Source organism: Mastigoproctus giganteus, chromosome 10 (genome assembly GCF_048544385.1).
Source record: "Mastigoproctus giganteus isolate SK-2022 chromosome 10, ASM4854438v1, whole genome shotgun sequence".
In the NCBI taxonomy this organism is placed as follows: domain Eukaryota; kingdom Metazoa; phylum Arthropoda; class Arachnida; order Uropygi; family Thelyphonidae; genus Mastigoproctus; species Mastigoproctus giganteus.
In genome coordinates this window covers 145,711,827-145,738,851 of record NC_143584.1, presented here as the reverse complement: position 1 = coordinate 145,738,851, position 27,025 = coordinate 145,711,827, and the positions used below count along the sequence as shown (strand labels likewise).

Sequence of the window (27,025 nt, the reverse complement as noted above, 5' to 3'; positions counted from 1 at the left end):
CCAGCCAAGAAATTAAACTAAAAATTTACTATACAATGAAATAATATACAATGAAATGTGATGCAAATAAAATAAAAACACTGATTAAATTATAGTTACAATATAATTTAAAATATAGTTAAAAACAATAAAATTAATTAAAATAAACTAGGTTAAAAGCGATAAAACAATGAAACCTGCAGCTTTCGGAGAACTGCCGTCTCCTTCTTCAACAGCATACTACTAGTGCTAAGACACATCCTTAAGTAGCCGGTCCATGGCACTCATGCACGTGATCATCAGACACATGATCTACATTCTCCATGCGCGTATCGGAAATGGAAGTGGCTCGGGAGCATGTCAAACAGAAACGATCATCCCTTCTGAGGACAACTGCCTCAAACAGGGGGTGTAAACAGATCCCCCTGTCCCTATTAATAGTATTGTGACTGGATGAACCGATTCGCAAGCTCTCGAGCCACTTGTGTTCCCAAAATCCATCAAAATCACCAAAATAGTGAAATATTTCACTATTTTGGTGAAATAGTGAAAACTTTCCCTTTTTTAAAATAGTGAAGGTATCGTCCATCAAGAAGGTGGACGATACCTTCACTATTTTAAAAAAGGGAAAGGAAGATGAGGTGCTCAATTTGCTCAACAGCTTTTCCACATTTATACAATTTACCTCGGAGGTGGAAGAAGCTGGGTCCCTCCCGTTTCTGGATGTCTTGGTGAGCAGAGATGGATCTAGATTAAAAACAACGATCTATAGAAAGCCTATGTGCCGTGGCCAATTTGTTCATTATAGCTCAGCACAGGCTTGTCATCATAAGAAGAGTGTAGCCAGGGCATTGTTGAATAGGGTGGGGACCCACTGTAGTACCCCTGAAGAAAAGGAAATAGAAATTTGCAAAGTCACGGCAGACCTCAGGAAATGTGGATACCCCCAGAGGGTCTTGGACAAATATATTCATAGGGTTGAGTCCAATCGTAGGGAGTGGCCTGCTCCTGTGGCTACTGCATACATTCCTTACTATCCGGGCCTTTCAGAACGTATTGTACGGGCATTGCGGGAGCGCCAGACTCGCTGTGTGCAACTTCCGGGTCGGAGGTTGCACACAGTGATATCCCAAGTTAAAGATCCCGTAGCCCAGGACCATACTAGCAGTGTGGTCTACAAGATTAAGTGCCCGGATTGTGAGGAGTGTTATGTGGGGGAAACGGGGCGATGTTTAAAGGACCGTTTGGGGGAACACACGACTGCTATCAAGACTGCTAACCATGCGAAGTCTGCTGTGGCAGAGCATTTCTGGGAAAAGCAGCATCGGATCTCCCCTGAAGACGCGGTCATTACTGACCACGCCCATGGATTTTGGGAACGCAAGTGGCTCGAGAGCTTGCGAATCGGTTCATCCAATCACAATACTATTAATAGGGACAGGGGGATCCGTTTACACCCCCTGTTTGAGGCAGTTGTCCTCAGAAGTGATGACCGTTTCTGTTTGACATGCTCCCAAGCCACTTCCATTTCCGATACGCGCATGGAGAATGTAGATCATGTGTCTGATGATCACGTGCATGAGTGCCATGGACCGGCTACTTAAGGATGTGTCTTAGCACTAGTAGTATGCTGTTGAAGAAGGAGACGGCAGTTCTCCGAAAGCTGCAGGTTTCATTGTTTTATCGCTTTTAACCTAGTTTATTTTAATTAATTTTATTGTTTTTAACTATATTTTAAATTATATTGTAACTATAATTTAATCAGTGTTTTTATTTTATTTGCATCACATTTCATTGTATATTATTTCATTGTATAGTAAATTTTTAGTTTAATTTCTTGGCTGGTGTTTATCATTAATTATTATAGTATGGAAATTCCCAGCCCCATAGGCCTGTTTGAAGATAAGAAAAGTAGAACAAGCATTAAAGGAAAACAAAGGATTTAAATTAGAAAATTGAGTATACAGCAGGCCCTCGTTATAACACGGTTCTCTTTACGCTGATTCGCTATAATGCTGTTCTTATATTATAACCCGTATCTGACTATAGCGCTGTCACAGATCACTATAATGCTCTTTTACAGATTGCATTTTTGGCATATTTAACGAAATCGTTTCATTTGATGGAGTCGATAGCTTGAAAATGAATAGCAAAACAGCATTAAAACGTTTCCTACGCTGACTTGAGAAATTTTCCCACGGTCAGTGAAATTTTCTCGCATGCTAATTTAATTGCAGTACAGTGACTTGTTACGTAGTTCCGAAATCAACATTTTAAAAAATGATCAAGTATATTGCTTGTAATATTTGCGTTATATGCATTTATCCAAAGTCTAGTCATCACTCCGTATAGTATTAGACATCGTGCATAACGGGCAATTTACTTGAACATTGTATCGTAATTAATGCAACCAACGCAGTTACGTTTTCGAAGAGTTAATAATGGCCGATAAGAATGAAAAAGCAACAACGTTTGGGCGCAGTACGAAGACTATAAATGTAAGAAACAGACTGAATTTGAAAATTAAATTAGACGTTTTGAATTGAATCGATTCCGGTCAACGACAAGCAGGTTTGTGCCATAATTTAGGACTTGCAAGTTTAACTGTAAGAACAATTATAAAAAAAAATAAAAGAATTAATTTTAGCAGCAGGAAAGATAGCTGTTCCACTGCAAGCAACTAGTGCTAGGCCGGCTATTAGGATTGAAATGGAAAGACGTTAACTAATTTTATTGAAGATAATATCCAATGCAGATTTCAGTTAAGTTAAATATTATAAAAGAAAAAAAAAAAAAAGGAGAGAGAGAGAGAGAGAGAGAGAGAGAGAGAGATTTTAGCCAATATGATGATCTGGAGAAAACTCACCTAAAAAAAATGTGGAACCATTTAAAACTGGTAAGGGCTGGTTGAATAGATTTAAAATCTAGGGAGAAGCTGCAAGTGCAGATCAAGGAGCTGAAACTTTCAAAAAAGAACTTGTTAAAAAGAAATTATTGAAGAGGGGTATTGTGTGTTATATTTCTCAACAAGTTTATAACATAGATGAAGCAGGACTTTTGTGGAAACGAATGCCTAAAAGAAGTTTCATATTGAAAGAAGAAAAAAACATGCCAGGTTTCAAAGCGGCGAAGGATCGGGTGACTTTATTGTTGGGTGGTAATTAAACTGCGGGGGATTTAAAATTAATACCCCTTTTAGTTTATTTAGAAGAGGGCCAAAGTTCAACCCAAAATCGACACATTATTCATGATTAAATCCATCAATTAAATTAAATTAATTAAAATCAATTTAGATCAATTAAATTCATGATTTTAATTGGAATTTTAAGTTTAATTTTGATATGTAAGTAGTTACCACATAATTATATACGTATGTAATGCAGAATATTTTATAGTACAAATATTTGAATATTAAATATTTTGACCGACATTTGTGCATCTTTTCACTACTGTTTATTATTGATTAGGAAATATCCTATTGCACCGACTGCAACTTACAAATACATATGTTACCTTATGGCAGTGTTTCTCAATCTTTTTACTCTCGTGGCACATTTTCCAAAGAAGAAAAATTTCGCGGCACACCTACGTAGTCATAGAAGAAGAAATTTCTAAATTTTGCGGCACACTAATGTGACGCGGCACACCCTTTGAGAAACACTGCCTTATGGGAATGCGGCGCTCGCTTAGCGCGGATTCACTTAGCGCTCTGTTTTTCCGGAAAGAATTATCAGCGTTAAGCGGGGGTCACCTGTACTGAGTTATGCAAAGCTATTAGAAAGAGGCTCAGAGAGGACATAAGAAGATTTAACACAAGAAAAGTAGAACAAGCATTAAGGGGAAACAAAGGACTTAAATGAGCAGCCATAAGTAGTAATAAAGAAAGACAAACGATACTTAAACTGAAGAATAGTGATGGTTTACTTATAAATAGCAGAGAAGGCATAATTCAAATAGCAGAAGACTGCTATAGAGAATTATACAAGGAGTGAGGGAATCCAATAGAGGTGTATAAAGCAGTGGGGAAGATGGATTGCAAATTAGTAACACATACGACATACCCGATATCCTTCCTAATGAGGTAGAACGCGCATTGAAGAAAACGAAGAATCAGAAATCCCCCGGGGAAAGATGAAGTTACTGTAGAGCTGTTAAAATTGGGAGAAAGAGACATGGCACAAAAACTGGCAAGACTTTTCACAAAATGCATTAGGAAAGGTGTGATGCCTAAGGAGTGGAATAATGCAACCATAGTTTTGCTTCATAAGAAAGGAGATAAATCAGAAATTGGAAATTATAGACCAATCAGCTTGTTATCCCACATCTACAAGTTGTTCACAAGGGTCATTACTAACAGAGGAAGAAAGCAAATGACTATAAAACACCATTATACCTGGCATTTGTGGGTTATGAAAAGGCATTTGACTCCATACAGCATAAGGCAATGTTTCGGGCACTGGAAAGACAAGGCATAGATTATCCCATATATTATGATTTTAAAAAAATATATGAGAACGCTACTTCTTTTATTATACTAGACAAAGACAGTAGGAAATTTAAAATTGAGAAAGGAGTTCGACAAGGAGACACAATATCTCCAAAGTTGTTTACTGCTGCCCTCGAAGAAGCTTTCAGAAGATTAGACTGGTCGCAGAAAGGAGTCAATGTGAATGGAGAGTACCTAAACCATTTACTATTTACGGATGACATTGAAGTCATAAGCCACGATCCTAAAGAATTAGAGGAAAATCTTAATCAGTTATGCAAAGTTAGTAAAGATTTTGGACTAAAGATGAATATGGCTAAAACAAAAGTAATGATGAACAAGTATGCCATAGAAAGGGATATAATGATTGAAGGAGCAGTAACTGAAAAGACTGGGTCATATACTTATCTGGGACAAGTCATCAGCTGTAATAATAATGAGCTGCAAGAGTAGCTCATGGTGTCTTGTCAGTGATATACAGGACTTTTTCTAGTAGGGATAAGGAGGTGATTCCCTTGTATAAGGCAATGGTCTGGCCACACCTTGAGTACTGTATACAGGTCTGGAGGCCTCATTTCAAGAAGGATGTAGAGCTGCTGGAACGAGTACAGAGAAGGGCAACAATATTAGTGAATGGAACAAAGGGTTGCTCTTACGAAGAAAGGCTTAAAAGTTTTGCAAATTACAGTGTCTGGAGACTAGGCACCGGCGAGATGATCTAATAGAGGTGTATAAAGTGTCGAATGGTTTGAGCATGCTCAATGGTGATGGGATTCTTCCTCTTGCTCAGAATAATCACCTGAGAGGGCATAAATTCAAACTGAGGAAAGACATATGTAGGATAGATGGGTGGAAATTTTCCTTTAGCCAGCGGGTGGTTGGTTGGTGGAACAGACTTCCATCCTGTGTTGTGGAAGTTGATAGCCTAAATAAATTTAAGGCTGAACTGGATAGGTACTTGGAACGAACGGAGGGGTGAAATGGGAGCGTTTTTTTTTTTTTTTTTGGCTGATGCTGCATAAGCTTGCTTTCTTGCATCATATGCCTCTACTAATGCTAATGGTTGGAAATCAAGAGAAGAATAAATTTTGGATGGATAGCATTCAGGAAATATTGTCACATACTGAGGAGCAATATCCCAATTTGTCTGAAATGTAAAATAATGAACCAATGTATACTACCCAGCATGACTTATGGAAGTGAAACTTGGGCACTCACCAAAAGAATGGAAGAGAAGCTGAGAATGACACAGTGAAGAACTGAATGAATTATATTGGGAATCAGACTGTTCGATAAGAAGAGAAACACATGGATTAGGCAGCAAGTAAAGGACATTCTTATCAAAACTAAAGAACTAAAATGGTCTTGGGCAGGACACATATCTTGAAGACATGATGACAGATGGACTAAGAGAATAACAGAATGGTATCCAAGAGGAGCTAGAAGAAAACCTGGAAGACAACGATGGAGATGCACAGATGAAATTTATGATTTTGTTTGTAGTAAATGTATGGCCATTGCACAAAACAGAAGGAACTGGAAAGTTGCTGGAGAGGCCTTCATCCTGTAGTGGCTTGATAATGGCTGATGATGACATTAAGCTCTGTAAATCAGCTAAGTGTGTTTTACTGTTATATTTACAATTATATTGTACTTTGTCACATTATATTGTAACTTTATAGTTCTAGTTACACTCACTATTTTTATTTTTAATTTAGATAAAGAATTTCTGCAGGTTACTACTTAATATACGTAAAACTGTTGTTTCGTTCGATTCTTTCAGCCATTGTTTTCGTATAGAGTGAGTGGTAGGGAATTCAAATTTTTAATTGTGGTAAATAGGTAGCTCTAATGTAAAACTAGATAGCATTAATACATATCACTGCATTTAGGAATCTATTAGATAGCGTAGTATTGATAAATAATAGATTAAATTTATTAATCTTACATTCAAGTTAGTGAAATTTCATCATTTCTGTATGTAGCCAACTACTTAAGTAGTTATAAATTGGAATCATTAAGCATATCTCATATTGTGAGTACCTTCACAACAAAGAAGACTATTGTTACTTAGTCTTCTCCTACGGTGAAGCTTTACTTATTTGAGCTAGTGCAATATCATGGCAACTTGTTGTGAAGGTATTCACAATATGAGATATACATAATGATGCCAATTTACAACAACTTAAGTAGTTGGCTACATACAGAAATGATGCAGTTGCATTAAATTGTACGTCAGTTAACGCCTTAGATAATCTGAGGCTTTAGCCCTAAATTAATCTTATTAATTTTCATTGTTAATTTCATTGTCATGAAATTACTAGACCAGACTAGACCAGCAAAGCAATGGGCACAAAGTAGCAGGAGTAGTGTGACTTGGGGGAGAACTGAGGGGGAGGGGGCGATTATTGAACGCATCACAGCCTAAAAAAATGTGCAACTGAAATATTTGTGTAACTGTGGAATAGGACATGATCTATGTTAAAAACTTCATCTATGTTAAAAACTTGTTGAGAAGTTTAACACCACTCTTCAATAATTTTTAGTTCTTCTTTGAAAGTTTCGGCTCCTTCTTGATCTGCACTTGTGGCTTCTTCCTGGATTTTAAATCTATCTTACCAGCCCTTACTAGCTTTAAATGGTTCCACTTTTTTTTTTTTTTTTTTTTTTTTAAAGATGAGCTTTCTTCAGATGATCATATAGGCTAATCGCTTTTTCATTAATAATATTTAACTTAACGGAATTGTGCGTTGGATATTATTTTCAATAAAATTATTTAGAAGTCTTTCCATTTCAGTTATAATAGCCAGCCTAGTTGCTTGCAGTGGAACAGATGCCTTTCCTGCTGCTAAAATTAATTCTTTATTTTTTATAATTGTTCTTACAGTTGAACCTGCCAGTCCTAAATTATTGCACAAATCCACTTGTTGAATGGAATCGATTTGCTTCAAAACGTATAATTTAATTTTCAAATTCAGTATTTTTCTTACCTTAGTAGGCTTTGTACTGCATCCAGATATTATTCCTTCTTAATTCTTATCCACCATTATTAATCTTCAAAAATGTAACTGTATTGCATTAATTATGATACAATGTTTGAGTCAACTGTCTGTTACGGACAATGTCTAACACTGTACCGAGTGATGACTAGACTTCGGATAAATGCATATAATGCAAATATTACAAGCAATATACTTGATAATTTTTTTAAAATGTTGATCTTGGAACTACGTAACAAGTCACCATAGTGCAAGTAAATTAGCGTGGGAGAAAAATTCATTGAGTATGGGAAACTTTGCTATTCATTTTCAAGCTAGCGACTACATCAGATGAAACGTTTTCTTTAAACATGCCAAAAATTCAATCTGTACGCTGGTAAGAGAGTGTTATAGTGAGTTGTGACAGCATTAGAGTGAGATAAGGGTTATAATATAAGAACAGTGTTATAGTGAATCAGCATAGAGTGAGCCACGTTATAACAAGAGCCTGCTGTAGTAGTTTTGTGCATGTCCTCAGAAAATTTAAAATGGAGCAAAGAGCAGTTATCAAATTTTATTGTAAATTGAGAAGAAGTGCTATGTAAACTTTTGACAATTTAAAAAAAGTTTATGATGATGAATGTTTGTCTTGACCAAGAATATTTGAATGGTTTTTCGTTTTCGTAAAAGACGGGAGTTGTTAGAGGATGATCCGCTACCTGGCTGACTAATCTCTGTTCGAACACCTGAGATTTTCACAGAGGTTAAAAAAATTGACTGAAGACAGATCAATTTTAACAAGGTTGCTTGCTGAGATGATTGGTAGCAATAAGGAATCTGTACAAGAAATTTTAAAAGATCTGGGTAAGAGAAAAATTTGTCCCGTGTTCTGCCACATTTTTTGAGTTTTGAGCAACGAGAAAAGAGAGTCAAGTGATGCATTGAGTATTTTTTGCAAAAAAATTGATTCGTCATCGAACACCCCATATTCTTCAGATTTAGCTCCTGCAGACTACTTTTTGTTCCCCAAAATGAAAACAGCCATGAAAGTAATGCAATATGGGACGATAGAGGACACCCAAGCTGCAGTGACCAACCAGCTGAAAGCGGTACCAGAAGAGGAGTTCCAGAAGTGTTTTCAAAACTTCTATAAAAGATGTAAACAGTGTGTACACATTGGAGGTGATTATCTTGAAAATATATAATCTTACTTTGTCGTTAGTGTTATTCTTTTATTTGTAGCATCAGTCTTGTTATTTAATTGGCACAATGTGTATACTTGCATGCACACCAATGCTAGAAGTATAATAAATAAATTTGATGAATTTGAAGTGCTGGTCAAGACATCAAAGGCAGATATTGTGGGAATATCAGAGACTTGGTGTCTCACAGATATTAGGAATACAGAATTGGAATTTGGGGAGTACAATGTGGAGAGTACAGAAAGGATACACAGAATCGAAAGGATGTTGTTTGTTTGTTATTTGGTTTTTAGGAGCATTAGCAACTAAGGCTATATTGCTCCAGGGATGTGCGGTGGTCATCCCCTGACTTTTCCGCATCCTTTGGTGGGCACGGCTCGAACTCCGGTGTAATCAAGAAGCGTGTGCTACGCACTGCTGCTCCTGCCCACCTGGCTACGGAGGTGCCAATTGAAAGGAGGGAGGGAGGGGTTATGCTGTCAATTAAGAAAAACATAAAATCTAAGGAAGTGGATCCAGTTCACATAGATGGACAGTGCAATGTTGATTTAGTTTGGTGTGACATATGCACTGGGAAAGAAAAAACGAGAGTAGAAGTCTGTTATAAGTCTAATGAGTACAATGAACAATTGTACTAAGAAATAGAATGGGCCAGTAAATCAGATTGTATTATTAGCATTAGCATTTAGCATTAGTAGAGGCATACGATGTAAGAAAGCAAGCTTATGCAGCATCAGCTTCATAAAAAAAAAAAAAACCCCTTCCACTTCACCCCTCCGTTTGTTCGAAATACATATCCAGCTGAGCCTTAAATTTATTTAGGCTATCAACTTCTACAACAAGGGTTGGAAGTCTGTTCCACCAACCAACTACCCACTGGCTAAAGGCAAATTTCCGCACATCTGTCCTACATCTGTCTTTCCTCAATTTGAATTTATGCCCTCTCAGGTGATTATTCTGGGCAAGAGGCAGTATCCCATCAGCATTGAGCATGCTCAAACCATTCAAGGCTTTGTACACCTCTATCAGATCACCTCGCCGGTGCCTAGGCTCCAGACACTGTAATTTGCAAAACTTAAGCCTTTCTTCGTAAGAGCAACCCTTTGTTCCATTCACTAACCTTGTTGCCCTTCTCTGTACTCATTCCAGTAGCTCTACATCCTTCTTGAAATGAGGCCTCCAGACCTGTATACAGTACTCAAGGTGCGGCCTGACCATTGCCTTATACAAGGGAATAATCACCTCCCTATCCCTGCTAGAAAAATTCCTGTATATCATTGATAAGACACCATGAGCTACTCTTGCAGCCCATCTGCACTGCTCAGAAAACTTCATATCTGCCTGCACAACCACCCCCAGGTCCCTTTCATTCTCTACCACTGTCAGTGTAGTACCATAGAGTTGATACGTTGCTCTGGGGTTGCTGTTTCCCATATGTAGTACTTTACATTTGTCAATGTTAAACTTCATTTGCCACCTCTCAGCCCATCTGCTCAACCTTTCCAGATTCTGTTGCAGCAGCATAGTGTCAGTAGTGTCCTTGACAACCCTGCCTACCTTTGTATCATCTGCAAACATTGACATTAAGCTTGATATACCATCATCAATATTATTTATAAATACAGAAAACAACAATGGACCTAACACTGACCCCTGAGAGACTCCACTAATAATCTTAGTCCACGATGAGCAGTGTCCATTAACTACCACTCTCTCTGTCTTCTGCCACTCAACCATCCCTTTATCCATAGCAACAATTTGCCACCAATGCCACACTGCTCCAATTTGTGCAGCTGTTTTCCATGTGCAACAGTATCAAAAGCCTTTCTAAGATCCAAATATATAATATCAAAGTTATTCCCTGCATCCAATTTTTTTGTGACTACATCATAGTATCCAATCAAATTGGTCAGGCAAGACCTTCCCTTAACAAAACCATGCTGTGTCTGAGCTATAACTGAATTCTTGTCAAGATGATCCTGCAGTGCTTCTTGAACCAGTGCTTCCATTAATTTTCCTGGAACAGAAGTTAAACTAACAGGTCTATAACTACTTGTGTCAGCCTTTGATCCTCCTTTGTGAATTGGGGTTACATTTGCTCATCTCCAGTGTATGGATACCTCTCTTGAGTCCAAGGAAGCTCTCATAATTATGGCTAATGGTTTGCTTACTTCCTTTGCTGCCTCCTTTAATATAACTGGATAGATCCCATCCATCCTCAGGTGCCTATCTTCAACAATTTCTCCTCCACTTTACTCTCAATTATTACAAGATCATCTAGCTCACTGCCAGTGTTTACTTCATCTATGGCAGTCCCCTTCCTAAATAACTCCTCATGGGGAATTATAACTTCCCAGATATTGACTGGAACTTGTGGGTTGCTCAATCGCACATGAGAAAGACTTTTGTGGATTTATTGGATGATTGTTTTCTGCAGCAGCAACAGCATGTCCAAGAAGCAACCGGAGAGTGTAATATTCTTGATCTGGTTATGAGCAGTGATTATTCGTGCATTAAGAATTGGCGATAAAGGAACCACTAGGTGGCAGTAATCACAGTGTACTGATGTAGGATTTACTTAAAGATATAATTACCATCAGGGTAAAGGGAAGGGTATTTGATTCCGTAAAGGGGACTACATGGTCTCAGACAGTTTTTAATTCTGTGCAGTGGGATCCACTGATGATATTACCGACAGCAGATTCTAAGTGGGAAGCATTCAAGGAACTAATCATGGAAGCTACTAGACTTTTGAAGCTACATGCCGATTGAGAAATGTTCAAGGTTTAGGCCTAAATGGATGTTAGATGAACTAATGAAACTCGTGACAGAGAAGAAAAATGCATGGGATACATATAAATTATCAGGCAACACAGAAGCCTATGGCAGATATAAGCTAGTCTGTAATCAAGTCACAAAGGAGATTAGGCAAGCGAAAGCATATTACAAGAAATCTTTGACAAAGGATGCTAAGAAAAACAGTGAGGACTTTCTATATAGCTAATAATAATAAATAATAAATTCTAAAAGGAAGAGGGAATCGGGTTTGTCCACTTGATATCTATGGTTTGACAGTTGATGATCCTGCTCAGCTAGCTGATAATCTAATTTGAGTATTTTGCATCTACATTCACACATAAGGAAGAAAATGCCGGAAGTTTATCAAACTGTAACAGGGTGCTTAATGATTTTGTAATAATTGAGAGCAAAATGGAGGAGAAATTGTTGAAGTTAAACATAAGAATGGCACCTGGAGTTGGTTTGATCTATCCACTTCTTTTAAAGGTGGTGGCAATGGAAGTAAGCAAACCCTTAGCCATAATTATGAGAGAATCCTTGCACTCATGGAAAGTCCCCATGGACTGGAGATATGCAAACGTATCCCCAATTCACAAAGGGGGACTGGTCAGTAATTTCTTGTGTCACTATGGGTGACACAAGTAATTACTGACCAGTTAATTTAACTTCTGTTCCAGGGAAAATAAAGGTCTCACTGGTTAAAGATGCATTGCAGATTGCAGGATCATCTAGACATGACTGCAGGAATAATTCTGACAAACTTGGGTTTGTTAATGGAAAGTCTTGTCTGACAAATTTGATTGGATACTGTGATGTAGCCACAAAGCAACTGGATGCAATAAAATAATTCTGATATCATATACTAGGATTTCAGGAAAACTTTTGACACTGTTGCACATGGAAGACTATTGTACAAATTGGAGCAGTATGGTATTAAGGGTAATTTGCTACGATGAGCGGGTTATGATTATAAGATTGAACATGTGTTATTTCCGATAAATTAGATTTGAAGCTATTAAAGTGTTAGTAGGTACGTATGTTAGAAATTTCTGAAGTCCCAAATTTAGCTGTTGTACTACCAATGTAACAGGCTTGGCAATCTGATTGACATCTAATCAAATATATAAAGTGTTATTATAATCCTGTGTCACATATTCATATGTTGTGTTGTACGAATTAAATTTAGAACCTAATTTATTATAAGATGTAAATATTAACTTGATATCTGTATTCTTAAAAATCTCTATTCTTAAAAACCTTGTATATAGGGAGACGACGTCGAAGGATGCAAGAATATCATTTTCAGATATGGTCACAGAAGTTATACATTCATGTGCCTGCTTAGTATTGTAAACCCTGAACTGAGAAAATCTCATTAAAGATGAAATAATTTTGACGAGAAACATGGATAGATTAGCATAAGCGGACTGTTTAAAGGAAACAATAGGTCTCAAAGGATAATCTTGTTTATAGAGTTTTAACTATTCCAAAAAATTTGTGGAAGAATATTACTGCGTATACCTAATTGTTGGAGTGTGTGTAAATTAATTTGTTTGTTGGCTCTGAGTATCCTTAGGATCCTATCTAGTTTATTAATGTTAAACAAGTATGTTGTTGAATCTGACAGGATGTGTAACATTTTCTCTATATATGTATTTTTGTCCATGATTGCGATGGTGTTGCCTTTGTCTGCCTTTTGTATTATAATTTTTGGATTTTTCATGAAGTCTCGTATGTGGGTTAATTGTTGTTGATGAATATTAAGTTTACTAGTTAACTGGGAGTTAAAAACAGCATTGGTTTCATGTATGATACGATATTTATCTGGGTGGTTATCAAGTTTAGTTTGTATTTCACTCATGGCATCTTTAACTGGGCAGTGATTGCTGTTAATGGCAAAATCAAATCCATATTCTAAACTAGAAAGTTCAGTAGGGGTTAAAGTTGCCTGAATTCATGTATTGTTCTGGTCCACGTAACTATACCAAGTCATGGGGGTTAGTTCCCTTTTAACTTTGAATTTGAGGGTATGTATTTGATCTAAAAGGAGAGATTTACCTCTATATCTTTTTCGTAATTCGGTTTTAATTATGGCAATAGAGGCTTGGTGTATAATGAAAAGGTATTTCTTAATAGTATTTTTGGTACAGATACGAGCAAAATTAAAGCGAAAAGTACAGATACGACCATATCTGAAAATGATATTCTTGCATCCTTCGACATTGTCTCCCTATATACAGAGGTACACATTGAAACCAAGCTATTGGCTCTTCAAGAACTATGAATTAAAGATGACACTTTAACAAAACGTTGACTTAAATATTAATGACATTTTAGAGCTCACGTCACTGTTACTTAATGCCAAACAATTTAGATTTCAAAATAAAATCTATGAACAAATTTTTGGCCTTCCTATAGGCCTCGGTATCTCTGCCTCTTTATCCGAAATCTATCTCGCTTCTATTGAAGAAAAAATACTTCAACCTTTTCCCCTAGGTATAAAATTGCATTTGAGATATGCGGACGAAATATGGGAAATAGAGTGGGCCAGTAAATCAGAATGTCTTATAATGGGGGATTTTAACTTCCCAGATATTGACTGGAACTTGTGGGTTGGTCACTCACACACTAGTCAGACTTTTGTGGATTTATTGGATGATTGTTTTCTGCAGCAGCATGTTCGAGAGGCAACCAGAGAAAGTAACACTCTTGATCTGGTTATCAGCAGTGATCATTCGTGTATTAAGAATTTGCAGATAAAGGAACCACTAGGTGGCAGTGATCACAGTGTGCTGAAGTGGGATTTACTCAAAGAGGTAACTACCGTCAGGGGTAAAGGAAAGGGTTTTTGCTTCCGTAAAGGGGAGTACAGTGGTCTCAGACAGTTTTTAAATTCTGTACAGTGGGATCAACTGACGATGTTACAAACAGTAAATTCTAAGTGGGAAGCATTCAAGGAATTAATCGTGGAAGCTACTAGACTTTTCATACCGATTAAGAAATATCGTTCAAGGTTTAGGCCCAAATGGTTATCAAATGAACTAATGAGACTCGTAACAGAGAAGAAAAATGCATGGGATGCATATAAATTATCAGGCGATGCAGAAGCCTGTGGCAGATATAAGCTAGTCTGTAATCAGGTCACAAAGGAGGTTCGGCAGGCGAAGGCGGATTACGAGAAATCTTTGGCAAAAGATGCTAAGAAAAACAGCAAGGATTTCTTTACTTATATAAACTCTAAAAGGAAGGGGATGAATATGATTGGTCCACTTGACATTGATGGTTCGACTGTTGATGATCCTGCTCAGATAGCAAACAAACTGAATGAGTATTTTGCATCTACATTCACACGTGAGGAATTATTACAGTTTGAAAATGGAAGAAGGTTATCAAATTGTAGCAGTGTGCTTAATGATTTTGTAATAACTGAGAGCAAAGTGGAGGAGAAATTGTTGAAGTTAAACATAAGAAAGGCACCTGGGGTGGATGGGATCTATCCAGTTATTTTAAAGGAGGCGGCAAAGCAACTAAGCAAACCCTTAGCCATAATTATGAGAGCATCCTTGGACTCAGGGGAGGTTCCCACGGACTGGAGATGTGCAAATGTGTCCCCAATTCACAAAGGTGGATCGAAGGGTAACACGAGTAATTACAGACCAGTTAGTTTAACTTCTGTTCCGGGTAAAATAATGGAGTCACTGGTTAAAGATGCATTGCAGGATCATCTAGACAAGACTGCAGCAATAATTCAAACACAGCACGGGTTTGTTAAGGGAAAGTCTTGTCTGACAAATTTGATTGGTTATTATGATGTGGTCACAAAGGAACTGGATGCAAAAAATAATTTTGATATCATATACTTGGATTTCAGGAAAGCTTTTGACACTGTTGCACATGGAAGACTACTGTACAAATTGGAGCTGCTCTTCAATGGGTGCTACTCTTCGTGGACTAATGTCATTAGTGGAGTCCCACAGGGTTCGGTGTTGGGTCCACTGTTGTTTTGTGTATTTATCAATGATATTGATGAAGGTATATCAGGCTTAATGTCGAAGTTTGCAGATGACACAAAGGTTGGCAAGGTTGTTAATGACAGTAATGGCAGTGTGATACTGCAACAGGATCTAGATAATTTGGGCAGTTGGGCTAAGAAGTGGCAACTGAAGTTCAACCTTGACAAATGCAAAGTACTACATATGGGGAGAAGTAACCCCAGAGAAACGTACCAACTGTGTGGTACTACACTTAAGGTGGTAGAAAATGAAAAAGACCTGGGAGTAATTGTGCAGTCAGATATGAAGTTTTCTGAGCAGTGCAGACAGGCTGCTAGGGCGGGTCATGGGGTTTTGTCAATGATATATAGGAATTTTGCTAGCAGGGAAAAGGAGGTGATTGTCCCTCTGTATAAGGCAATGGTCAGGCCACGCCTTGAGTACTGTGTACAGGTCTGGAGGCCTCATTTTAGGAAGGATGTAGATTTGCTTGAGCGTGTACAGAGAAGAACAACATGATTGGTTAGGGGAATGAAGGGATTCTCTTACCAAGAGAGGCTTAAGTTCTGCAAATTGCAGTGGCTGGAGACTAGGCACCTGCGCGGTGATCTGATTGAGGTGTATAAGGCCTTGAATGGGTTGAGCACGCTGAATTCTGATGGGATCCTTCCACTTGTTCAGATTACGAACCTACGGGGACATAAGTTCAAATTAAGAAAGGACAGATGTAGAATAGATGTGCGGAAATTTGCCTTTAGCCAGCGGGTGGTTAATTGCTGGAACAAACTTCCATCTGTCGTTGTGGAAGTTGATAGGTTAAATAAATTTAAGGAGGAACTGGACAGGTATTTGGAGGGAATGGTGTGATTTTTTTTTTTTTTTTTTTTTGCTGATGCTGCATAAGCTCCTACACTTGCTTTCTTGCATCATGTGCCACTACTACTACTACTACTACTACTACGACGATGTCCTTTTAATAGGTAACAAAACAACTATTGACACTTTATTTAATACAACGCATGAGACTCAAATTTACCCTCAAAGTAGAAATAAATTGATAATAAAATTAATTTTTTCCATCTCATATATAAAATCGGTACCTTTTTGGGCACCAAAATATACAGAAAGAACACACATACAGCTAAGTTCTTACATTACTACTCACACCATCCTCTATACATCAAACAAGCAGTTCTTTATAATCAGATATATAATGCTATTAAATATAGTCACACACAAACAGATCTATCCGTAGAATTGCAATACCTCACTAAAAAATTTATCGCGTGAACAGCGATCCCGCTGGAAGTCAGCATTTGCAAACCGTTTCTGTTGAAGAAACCAAGTAGCAAAAGTCCTCCAGAGTGGATAATCCGCAGGCTCCAATGATTGGACGCGTTGCAGATGGTATGAACTCATTTGGTTTGTTGACAGTATCCTCCATATAGTGGATTGGGAAATACCCAATCGTTGGCCTATCGCTCGAGTACTCGTACTTGGATTGCGTTCTGCAAGACATAGGACATTCTCCTCATTGTCTGGGGTCCTCTTTGTTCGCTCTCGATTCATGGTACCTCTCATGAAACAACCAGTCTCATGTAACCTTCTGTGCACACGTGCGAAAATCGTATGACGCGGAGCATGCCTGTGTGGGAAACGTTCCTGGTACAAGCGCAGAGTGGCGTGCCCATTACAGTCCGTAGCTCCATACGCGAAGTGCATGTCGGCCAGTTCATAGTTTGAATACTCGTCCATCCTACTGCCTCGGGAAGCGGTTCGCAAGTGCTGACTTCCAGCGGGATCGCTGTTCACGCGACCTCCCATTCAACGTCCTCTACCGCATGACGAAGGCATTTCGGACCCTGCAATGCTATGTGATTCCGATTCGTCTTTGTGCCCCCTACACCTCCTGCAAGTTTGTCGCATTGGTAGTGAATCACCCTGTATATATTAAACATTCGGTGATAAAATAAGAATGAAGAAGCTTTCAAGGTGATGAGCTCCTTTATCAACTAAAGTTGATAAAGCACTTCTATCAACTAGATGCCTCTATCAAAGAGTCTGATCAACTAGATGCCTCTATCAAAGAGTCTGATCAACTAGATGCCTCTATCAAAGAGTCTGATGAACTAGATGCCTCTATCAGAGAATCTGATCAACTAGATGCCTCTATCAAAGAGTCTGATCAACTAGAGGCTTTGAATGGGTTGAGCATGCTGAATTCTGATGGGATCCTTCCACTTGTTCAGATTATGAACCTAAGGGGGCATAAATTCAAATTAAGAAAAGACAGATGTAGAATAGATGTGCGGAAATTTGCCTTTAGCCAGCAGGTGGTTAATTGCTGGAACAATCTTCCATCTGTCGTTGTGGAAGTTGATGGGTTAAATAAATTTAAGGAGGAACTGGACAGGCATTTGGAGGGAATGGTGTTATTTTATTATTTTATTTTTTCGGCTGATGCTGCATAAGCTCATACACTTGCTTTCTTGCATCACATGCCACTAGTACCACTACTACTATCCAAGAGTCTGATCAACTAGATGCCTCTATCAAAGAGTCTCATCAACTAGACGCTCTTTATCAAGTTTAGTTGATAAAGAGCAAGTAGTTAATAATGAGGCTTGTCACCTTTATAGCTTCTTCACACTTATTTTATTGCTTTTATTTTCATGCATGTTTTATTGCTTCTATTCTCTTTATATTAATAGTTTATCTTTTATTATTTATTGGTTGTATATAATTTTAGTTTTAATTTGTACACAGTGTATTTATTTTATATTATCTATGAGTGTCCATGTTTTAATTATTTTACTTATTTTTTTTACTTATTTTTACTGTTTTGACAGCAGAAACAATATTTATTTTATTATTTCTCTCACGAATAGAGCAGATTGGTTGTATCTACAAAAGATGGTTAAAGAACAGTAGACAGAAAGATAAACTGCATATTCTTTACTGTCAACCAGAGTTAGAGATGGCATGTCTCAGGGATTGGTTCTTTGGTCTCTGTTGTTTCTTACATTGGTTAACATCATTGATGCTGCTCAAACATGCTGTTCAGAATTTCCAGAGAGTATGAAGACCAGGAAGATATTAAACAATCACAACCAGAAAATTTTATTTCAGAATGATATGCATAGGTGGTCATAAAATGGTAATTATGGTTTAATATGGCTAAATGTAATATTGCACTCTTGCACCTGGAGAATATTGTTTAAGGCTAGATGTCATATGAACTGATGAAACTCATGGCATAGAAAAAAATATACATGGGATGCATATAAATTATCAGGTGATTCAGAAACCTACAGTAGATATAAAATAGTCTGCAATCAAGTAACAAAGGAGAATAAGCAAACTAAGGCAGATTACAAGGCATCTCTTGTAAAGAATGCAAAGATAACCAGCAAAAACTCTTTTATTTGTGTAAATACTAAAAGGAAGTGGATAAACGATATTAGTCCTAAATATGAATGGTTTAACTGTTGATGATTGTGCTGAGGTTGCTGACAAACTTAGATATTTTGCATCTACATTCACATGTGAAGAATTTTTTAGGGATTGGGATGTCAGAAGTGTATCAGATTCTAAGAGGTAAATGAGTTAAATGATTTTGCGATAACTAAGGCGAAATTTAAAGAAAAATTGGTGGAGCTAAACATAAAAAAAGGCACTTGGGCTTTGGGATCTATCCAATTATATTAAGGGTTGCAGAAAAGGAGGTAAGCAAGCCTTTAGCCATATTTATGAGAGCATCATTGTTGTCAGAGGAAGGTGTATAAACGGGAGATGTGCAAATGTGTCCACAATTCACAAAGAGGAATCATAGGGTGACATAAGTAATTATAGACTTGTTAGCTTCACTTCTGTTCCATGTAAAATAATGGAGTTACTGGTAGTAGTAGTAAAACAGGATCATCTGTGAACTGGAGATGTGTATCCCCAATTCAAAAAGGGGAATCAATGGGTGATATGAGTAATTATAGACCTGTTAGTTTCATTTCTCTTCCAGAGAAAATAATGGCATCACTGGTTAGTTATTCAGAACCATATAGACAGGAATGCAATCATACTCTAGTTACAGCATGGATTTGTGGAGGGGCAGACTTGTCTGACCAATCTAATTGGATACTATGGTAACAAAGGAAATGGATGCAGAAAATCATTTTGACATCATATACTCAGATTTCAGAAAAGCATTTGTAACTGTTCCACATAAAAGACTGCTGTATAAATTGGAGCACTGCAGCATTAGAGGCAAGTTACTGCTGTGGATAAAGGGATGATTGGGTGGGAGAAGACAGAGAGTTGTATCAATGGAGAATGTTTGTCATTCATTTGTTCACTACTGTGAAAAATATTAACATCTGTATTAGTTCATCATGCGCCACAAAATGTTGCTTATATAAGCACTCAATGATAATAGTTTGTGGGATTTTTAATTAATTTTATTTATTTTCTTAAATGGGTGAACATCTTTTAGAGATGCTGTGTAACAATATGAGGTTGTAGAAACTTGCTGACATGCAGTTTTTTGACAGTGGATATAAAAACTTTCCTGTTCACACAAAATGTCTTCAAACACCACAAAAAAAAAAAAAAAAAAATCATGTTACAGTCATAAAATATTCAAATGTGAAAGATTAGTTATATCACACAGAGGTGAACTAATAAATTATGAAGTAAAAATAGTTTGTAGGAATAAAATTGCATTTGTGAAAATATATTTTACTTAACATTATGCCCATCAAATTATAACAACTAGACTTCTGTATTCATTTTGTTTATGTATTCTTACTTTTAATTTTGTTTTGTTAGGAAACCCTTGAACCATCAGAATATGAAAATGGGCAAGACAAAGATAAAACAGAGTGAGTATTTTTTATTTATTTTTAATCTATTATTTATTATATATGTAATGTAATAAAAATATTTAGTAATAATTATATAATATATGTGTACAATCTATAATGTAATATAAATGAGATAGTTTAGTATGCTGCTCCCTGGATATAACAGCGTAGTTTATACTACGGATTTGGATATACCGCGGGTCGTACTGCCTGATATTGCTGTTGAAAAAAATTCTGAGAAAAATATTAATGTTCTTTTGCAAACCTTGCACTACACCCATAGATTGAGTCATGCGATTTGCTTATCTCCTCCAGCACAAAAGAATGGTTTTCCCGAAAATGAGTCAGATGGGAGCAGTGCATTTGAAAGACGTGAGGTTGTTTTAGCCTCTGCAATTAGTATTGATCATTTTTCCTTGTGTCACTGCAAAAAAAAAAAGAAAAAAAAAAGTGATCTATAGTTTGAGACTTACCTGTGCCGGTTGTGTTTTTTTGTGACTGTTTGGTGTGTATTCGAGATTTTTTTACATTTTTGCAAGCTTTACAGATGTAGCTATCGTTCATAATAAATTAAAATTGATTTCAGGGGTATGGCAAACATTAATAAAAGAAAGTTGTACACCATCAAGGAAAAGATGACTATAATAAAACGAGTAAAAAGTGGTGCCTCGAAAGCACAAAAAAAACAGGAATTGGGTATTCCGGAGAGAACAATACGAGGATGGATTACAGATGAAGGAAGACTACGTTCCTTCCTGGATAAGTTGGACAAAACCCCAGGACTGGAAAGGAAGAAATCAAGACTCTGCAAAAACAAGGCAGTGGGTGATTGTTTATACACATGGTTCATTCAGAATCAATTCAGAAGGCAAATTTCCACTCATCTATTCAGGCACCTTCGTAGCCAGGTAGGAAGGAGCAGCAGCGTGTAGCACACGCTTCTTGATTAGACCGGGGTTCAAGCCCATCACCACCAAATATGGAGGATGTGGAAAGGTCAGGGAATGACCACCACATATCCCGGAGCAATATGGCCTTAGTTGCTAATGCTCCTAAAAACCAAATAACAAACAAACTCATCTATTCTCTAACTGCCTTTCCTCGATTTGAATTTATGGTCCCTCATATTTGTAATCTGGGTAAGAGGAAGAATCCCATCAGCATTAAGCCTGCTCAAACCATTCAAGGCTTTACACACCTCAATCAGATCACTCAGGTGCCTAGTCTCCAAGTGCTGCAATTTGCAGAACTTAAAGCCTTTCTTGGTAAGAGGATCCTTTTGTTTCCCTCACCAGTCTTGTTCCACTTCTCTGTACTCGTTCTAGCAACTCTACATCCTTTCTAAAATGATGCCTTCATACCTATATGCAGTACTCAAGGCGCATCCTGACCATTGCCTCATACAAAGGGATAAGGCAAGGACAGATGTGCCTCTGTAGCCAGGTGGGAAGGAGCAGCAGTGCATAGCACATGCTTCTTGATTAGACTGGGATTCGAGCCTGTCACCACCAAATACGGAGGATGCAGAAAGGTCAGGGAATGACCGCTGCATATCCCGGAGCAATATGGCCTTAGTTGCTAATGCTCCTAAATAACAAACAAAGGCAATGGTCAGAAGAATTCCTGTATATCATTGACAAGACCCCATGACCTACTCTGGTAGACTGTCTGTACTGCTCAGAAAACTTCATATCTGACTGCACAATTACCCCAGATCTTTTTCATTCTCTACCATCCTGAGTGTAGTACCGCACAGTTGGTACATTTCTGTGGGGTTACTTGTACTCATATGCAGTACTTTGCATTTGTCAATGTCTAACTTCAGTTGCCAATTCTCAGCCCATCTGCCCAGCTTTTCTAGATCCTGTTTCAGTAGCATACTGTCATTACTGGCATTAACAACCCTGCCAACCTTTCTATCATCTGCAAACTTGGACATTGAGTTTCAGTACGGTATGTACAATGTATTTAGGAAGGATAGGTCAGATAGAAGGGGTGATAGGGTCATGCTTCTTATCAAAAGCAGCCTGAAGGTGACGAAAGCTTTTCTGGGTGCAGACATTTTGCATGCTAGCATAGAATCTGTATGGTGTGAGAGTTGGAAGCAAAGGTATAATGAGAATGGGAGTAATCTACAGGCCAGGTGATTGTGAAGATTATGATGAGAGCCTTTACTTTAAAATGGAATGGGCAAATAAGCGTGAATATCTTATTATGGGTGATTTTAGTTTGCCTCTAATTGATTGGAGCAAATGGGAAGGAAACTTCATATGGGGGGCAAAATTTTTAAATCAACTAGAATGATTGTTATTTGTATCAACATATCAGGGAAAGTACTAGGGAAAGAATATTCTAGACTTGACCAACACCCATGAACCAGATGACATAATAGTGCTGACAGTACAGGAACCAGTAGCAGGAAGTGATCATGGAGTTCTGCAGTAGACAATGAAGAGAGAGAGAGATAACAGTAGTTAAAGGCAAAGGAGTAAGTTATAATTTCAGGAAAGGAAATTATGATGACTTAAGGTGCTACATGGCCTCTATTAACTGGTTAGATATCTCAGACAGTGAGTATAATTGAATTATGGTATACCTTTAAAACATTAATCACAGAAGCCTTGAATGCATATATACCATTAAAAAAATACTCCACTAGGAGGATTCCAAGTTGGATGAATAATGAAGTTGTTGCCAGATTACATGAGCAGAAAAAGACAGCATGGAGAAGTTACAGAGCAATAAAAAGTACTGTAGTCTATAACAGCTACAAGATGATCTGTAATAGTGCCACAGAAAAGGTTAGGCTGGAAAAGGCAGATTATGAGAAATCGCTGGCAAAGAGAGCAAAGAGTGAGGACAAGGAATTTTTCACATATATAAATGCAAAGAAGAGAAGGACAAACCAGAACAGACCCTTATGTAATGGATGTGGGATAGTATTACATACCCCAGGTGAAGTTGCAGATGAACTCAACATTTACTTTGCATCGATATTTAAAGAAGAAAAACCCTTTATGTCAATGAGAAATTATGGGAGTGGAGTTGAAAAATATGTAATTAATGATATTGAAATTTCACATGATTATTTAATGAAAAAACTTTCAAGCCTACAGGTGAGTAAGTCTCCTTGGGTTGATGGCATATACCCTATAATTTTAAGGGGGGGGGTGGCAAATGAGTGCATTGAACTGAGGCTAATTATGAGGGCATCGCTGGACTCAGGAGAGATTCTGCTGGATTGGAAAAGTGCCGGCATATCTCCAATTCATAAGGGAAATTCTGAGGGTGTAGTGTGAAATTACTGACTTGTCAGTCTAACTTCAGTGGTAGGGAAGATCATGGAGGCAATAATCAAGGGTGGAATTCAGGATCATTTATATAGAAATGGAATTCTGAAGGATACACAGCATGGTTTTGTAAAGGGAAAATCATGTTTAACAAACCGAGTTAGCTATTTTGACAGGGTCACTAATGAGCTGGATTTAGGGAATAATTTCAACATTGTTTATTTATATTTCAGTAAAGCATTGACTCAGTCCTACATGGACAGTTACTTTAAAAGCTGGAACAGGTTGGAATCACAGAGAAAATACTTAGATGGATAGCAGGATGGCTTTAGGGCTTAGGGCAGGAGGCAGAGGGTTGTGATAAATGGTTATTCCTCAGATTGGGTTGATGTAAGAAGTGGGGTTCCCAGGGATCAGTATTGAGACCACTGTTGTTTTTGATTTTCTTAAATAACATCAATGAAGGGATAGAGAGAGTGTGATGTCTAAATTTGCAGATGATTGGTAGAGTAGCTCCGCCAAGCAGAGCTTCTTCAAAGTGACCTAGACAGACTTCAGGGATGATCAGAAAAGTGGCAGTTTTGGTTTAATCCAGAAAAGTGCAATGTCTTACACCTGAAGAAGAGTAACCCAAAAATAAATTATACACTTGGCGGAATTGAACTACAGTCAGCAGTGGAAGAAAGGGAGTTACAATATGGTTAGACATGTAGTTCTCCAAGCATTATGGAGGGTTTTGGAGGGGCACTCTAGTCACAGAAGAGAACAGTCGGTGGATTTTTGGCTGCTGTAAAGGATAAGTTTTTAATTTTTAATTTTTATAGTATTCTTCTTTAATTAACATACTACATTGTGTTTTAGAGAGATATTTAATAGGTTTAGTAGCGTTAGCTTCTTATTTTGAATTTGACTAGTGATTTTTGGAAGCTACAACTTCCAGTGTTGGTGCCAATAGTTCCAGTGTTGGTTGTGAACTAGCCAGCATATTGTAGTCGATAAGAAATGGCATAACGTATATATATCGCGAACTGATAGCTTAAGGTATAAAGTAAAACTAGATAGCGTAATATGAAGCACTCAATTAGGAATCTGTTAGCTTATTATAGTATTATCAATTAATTAAAAATATTATTAATCTTATTAAATTTCAAATTAAATTGTATTTAAACGGAAATCATGACTCAGACTAGAGCTGCGAAGCAAAGATCATAGACTAGCGAAAGTGCTGTGACTCGAGGAAGAAACGAAGAGGCGATTCTCCAATGCATCACAGTCTCAAAAAATGTGCAAAATGTGAAATGTTTGCTGAACTTTCTAAAACAGGACGTGATCTAGCCAAGGAATCTGCCTTTGTGTGTGCTAGGTGTCTAGAGTGTCAAGAAATTAGGCACCAACTCAGCATTCTGATGGGCATCTATGAGAGCTTGAGGTGTAGGGTAAATGCCCTTGAAGAAATTAATATGAGGGTCCCACCAAGCTCTCAGCTGCCCAGCTCAATGGTAGAGCTCACTCCTATGCATCAGACAACACAGGCAATCTCCAGGCAGAATGCGTTGGTCGCAAAGGAACTACTTATTGTTGGTGACTCTATTGTCAGGGAGACTGGGAATATACTATGCAAGAAAGATAGGTGGAACAGGACTAGGGTATATCTGCCAGGGGCAAAAGTTGATGACGTTGTAGAGAAGACTTTTAAGGGCACAAAAGGTGATATTGTTGTACATGTTGGAACTAATGACATTAAGAGTAAGAGATTTGCAGATTTACTCAACAAGTACAGGTCAATGTTCAAAAAAAAGTTGTGAGTTAGGGTTGAATGTGAAAGTGTCTGCAATTCTGCCCAGACACTATAGGAAGTAGTATATGATGAGAGCCTTGTTGATAAATTCGGCCCTGGAGAGATTGTGCAAGGCTCAAGTGGTAGAATTTTTTTCAGCCTGGTTTGTGCTTGTTGACAGGACAGACTGCTTCTACAGGGATGGGATACACTTAAATAGAAAGGGTGCAAGAATATTTGCTGATGCTATCAAGGCAGTGTTAGGTGGGTCTGAAAACTGCTAGCTTGAGGGGGAGATACACAGACTAAAAGGTTAACAGTGGCTGCAGGTAAAGGCAAAAGTGATTCTTGCATTGTTTCTATTAGAACGAGCAGCAGCCTGGGAAGCAAAGCAATGGAGATTTCCAGGAATGCTGGCAGTCATAGTGGAACAAATAAATACATGGCTGTGTTAAGGTAACTAAGAGTAGAAACAGGTGCATGCATACTTGCATGTACACCAATGCTAGGAGTATAGTTAATAAATTTGATGAGCTTGAAGTTCTAGTCAAGACATCAAAGGCAGATATTGTTGGGATATCGGATATGTGGTGTCATGAAGACATAGCAGTGCAGAATTGGAATTTGGGGAGTACAATGTGTACAGAAAGGATAGACAAGACAGGAAGGGAGTAGGGGTTATGCTGTCAGTTAAGAAACAACTAAAATCTAAGGAAGTGCATCCAATTGATGCTGGTGGACAGTACAATGTTGAGTCTGTTTGGTGTGACATAAGCACTGTGAAAGAAAAAATTGAGAGCAGGTGTGTTATAGACCTAATGATACTGATGAGTATAATGAGCAATTGTGCAGAGAAATAGAGCAGGCCAGTAAATCAGAATGTCTTATAATGGGGGATTTCAACTTTCTAGATATCGACTGGAATTTGTGGGTTAGTCATCACACGCTAGCAAGGCTTTTGTGGATTTATTGAATGATCGTTTTCTACAGCAGCATATTCAGGAGGCAACTAGAGGGAGTAATATAGAGGAGGCAACTAGAGGGAGTAATACTCTTGATCTGATTATCAGTAGTGATTCTTCATGCATTAAGAATTTGCAGATAAAGGAACCATTGGGTGACAGTGATCAAGGTGTACTGATGTAGGAATTACTTCAAGATGTAACTACCATCAAGGCTAAAGGGAAGGGATTTTTCTTTCGTAAAGGTGACTTCGTAAAGGGGTCTCAGACAGTTTTTAAATTCTATACAATGGCATCAACTGATGATATTACCAATGTTGAATTCTAAATGGGAAGCCTTCAGGGACTTAATTTTGGAGGCTACTAGGCTTTTCATTCCAACTAAGAAATACTGTTCAAGGTAACCTAAATGAATGTCAGATGAACTAATGAGGCTTGTGGCAGAGAAGAAAAATGTATGGGATGCATATAAAGTATCACATCACACAGAAGCCTATTGCAGATATAAACTAGTCTGTAATCAAGTCACAAGGGAGGTTAGGCAGGCGAAGGCAGATTACGAGAAATTCTTGGCAAAGGATGCAAAGAAAAACAGCAAAGAGTTCTTTACTTATGTAAACTCTAGGAGGAAAGGGATGAATCAGATTGGACCATTTAACATAGATGGGTTGACTGTTGATGATCATGCTGAGGTAGTTGATAAA

At 37.7% G+C, this 27,025-nt stretch overlaps 1 protein-coding gene across 2 annotated transcripts in view; it reads left to right on the top strand.

Annotated features, from left to right (window-relative positions):
- PAN2 (PAN2-PAN3 deadenylation complex catalytic subunit PAN2) overlaps positions 1-27,025 on the top strand; it is a 588,859-nt gene that overhangs the window by 223,571 nt on the left and 338,263 nt on the right. For both annotated transcript variants that reach the window (XM_090383685.1, XM_090383686.1), the window contains exon 14: positions 20,258-20,310. In XM_090383685.1, coding sequence (XP_090239811.1) covers positions 20,258-20,310 — 53 coding nt within the window. The remainder of the gene's footprint in view (positions 1-20,257; positions 20,311-27,025) is intronic.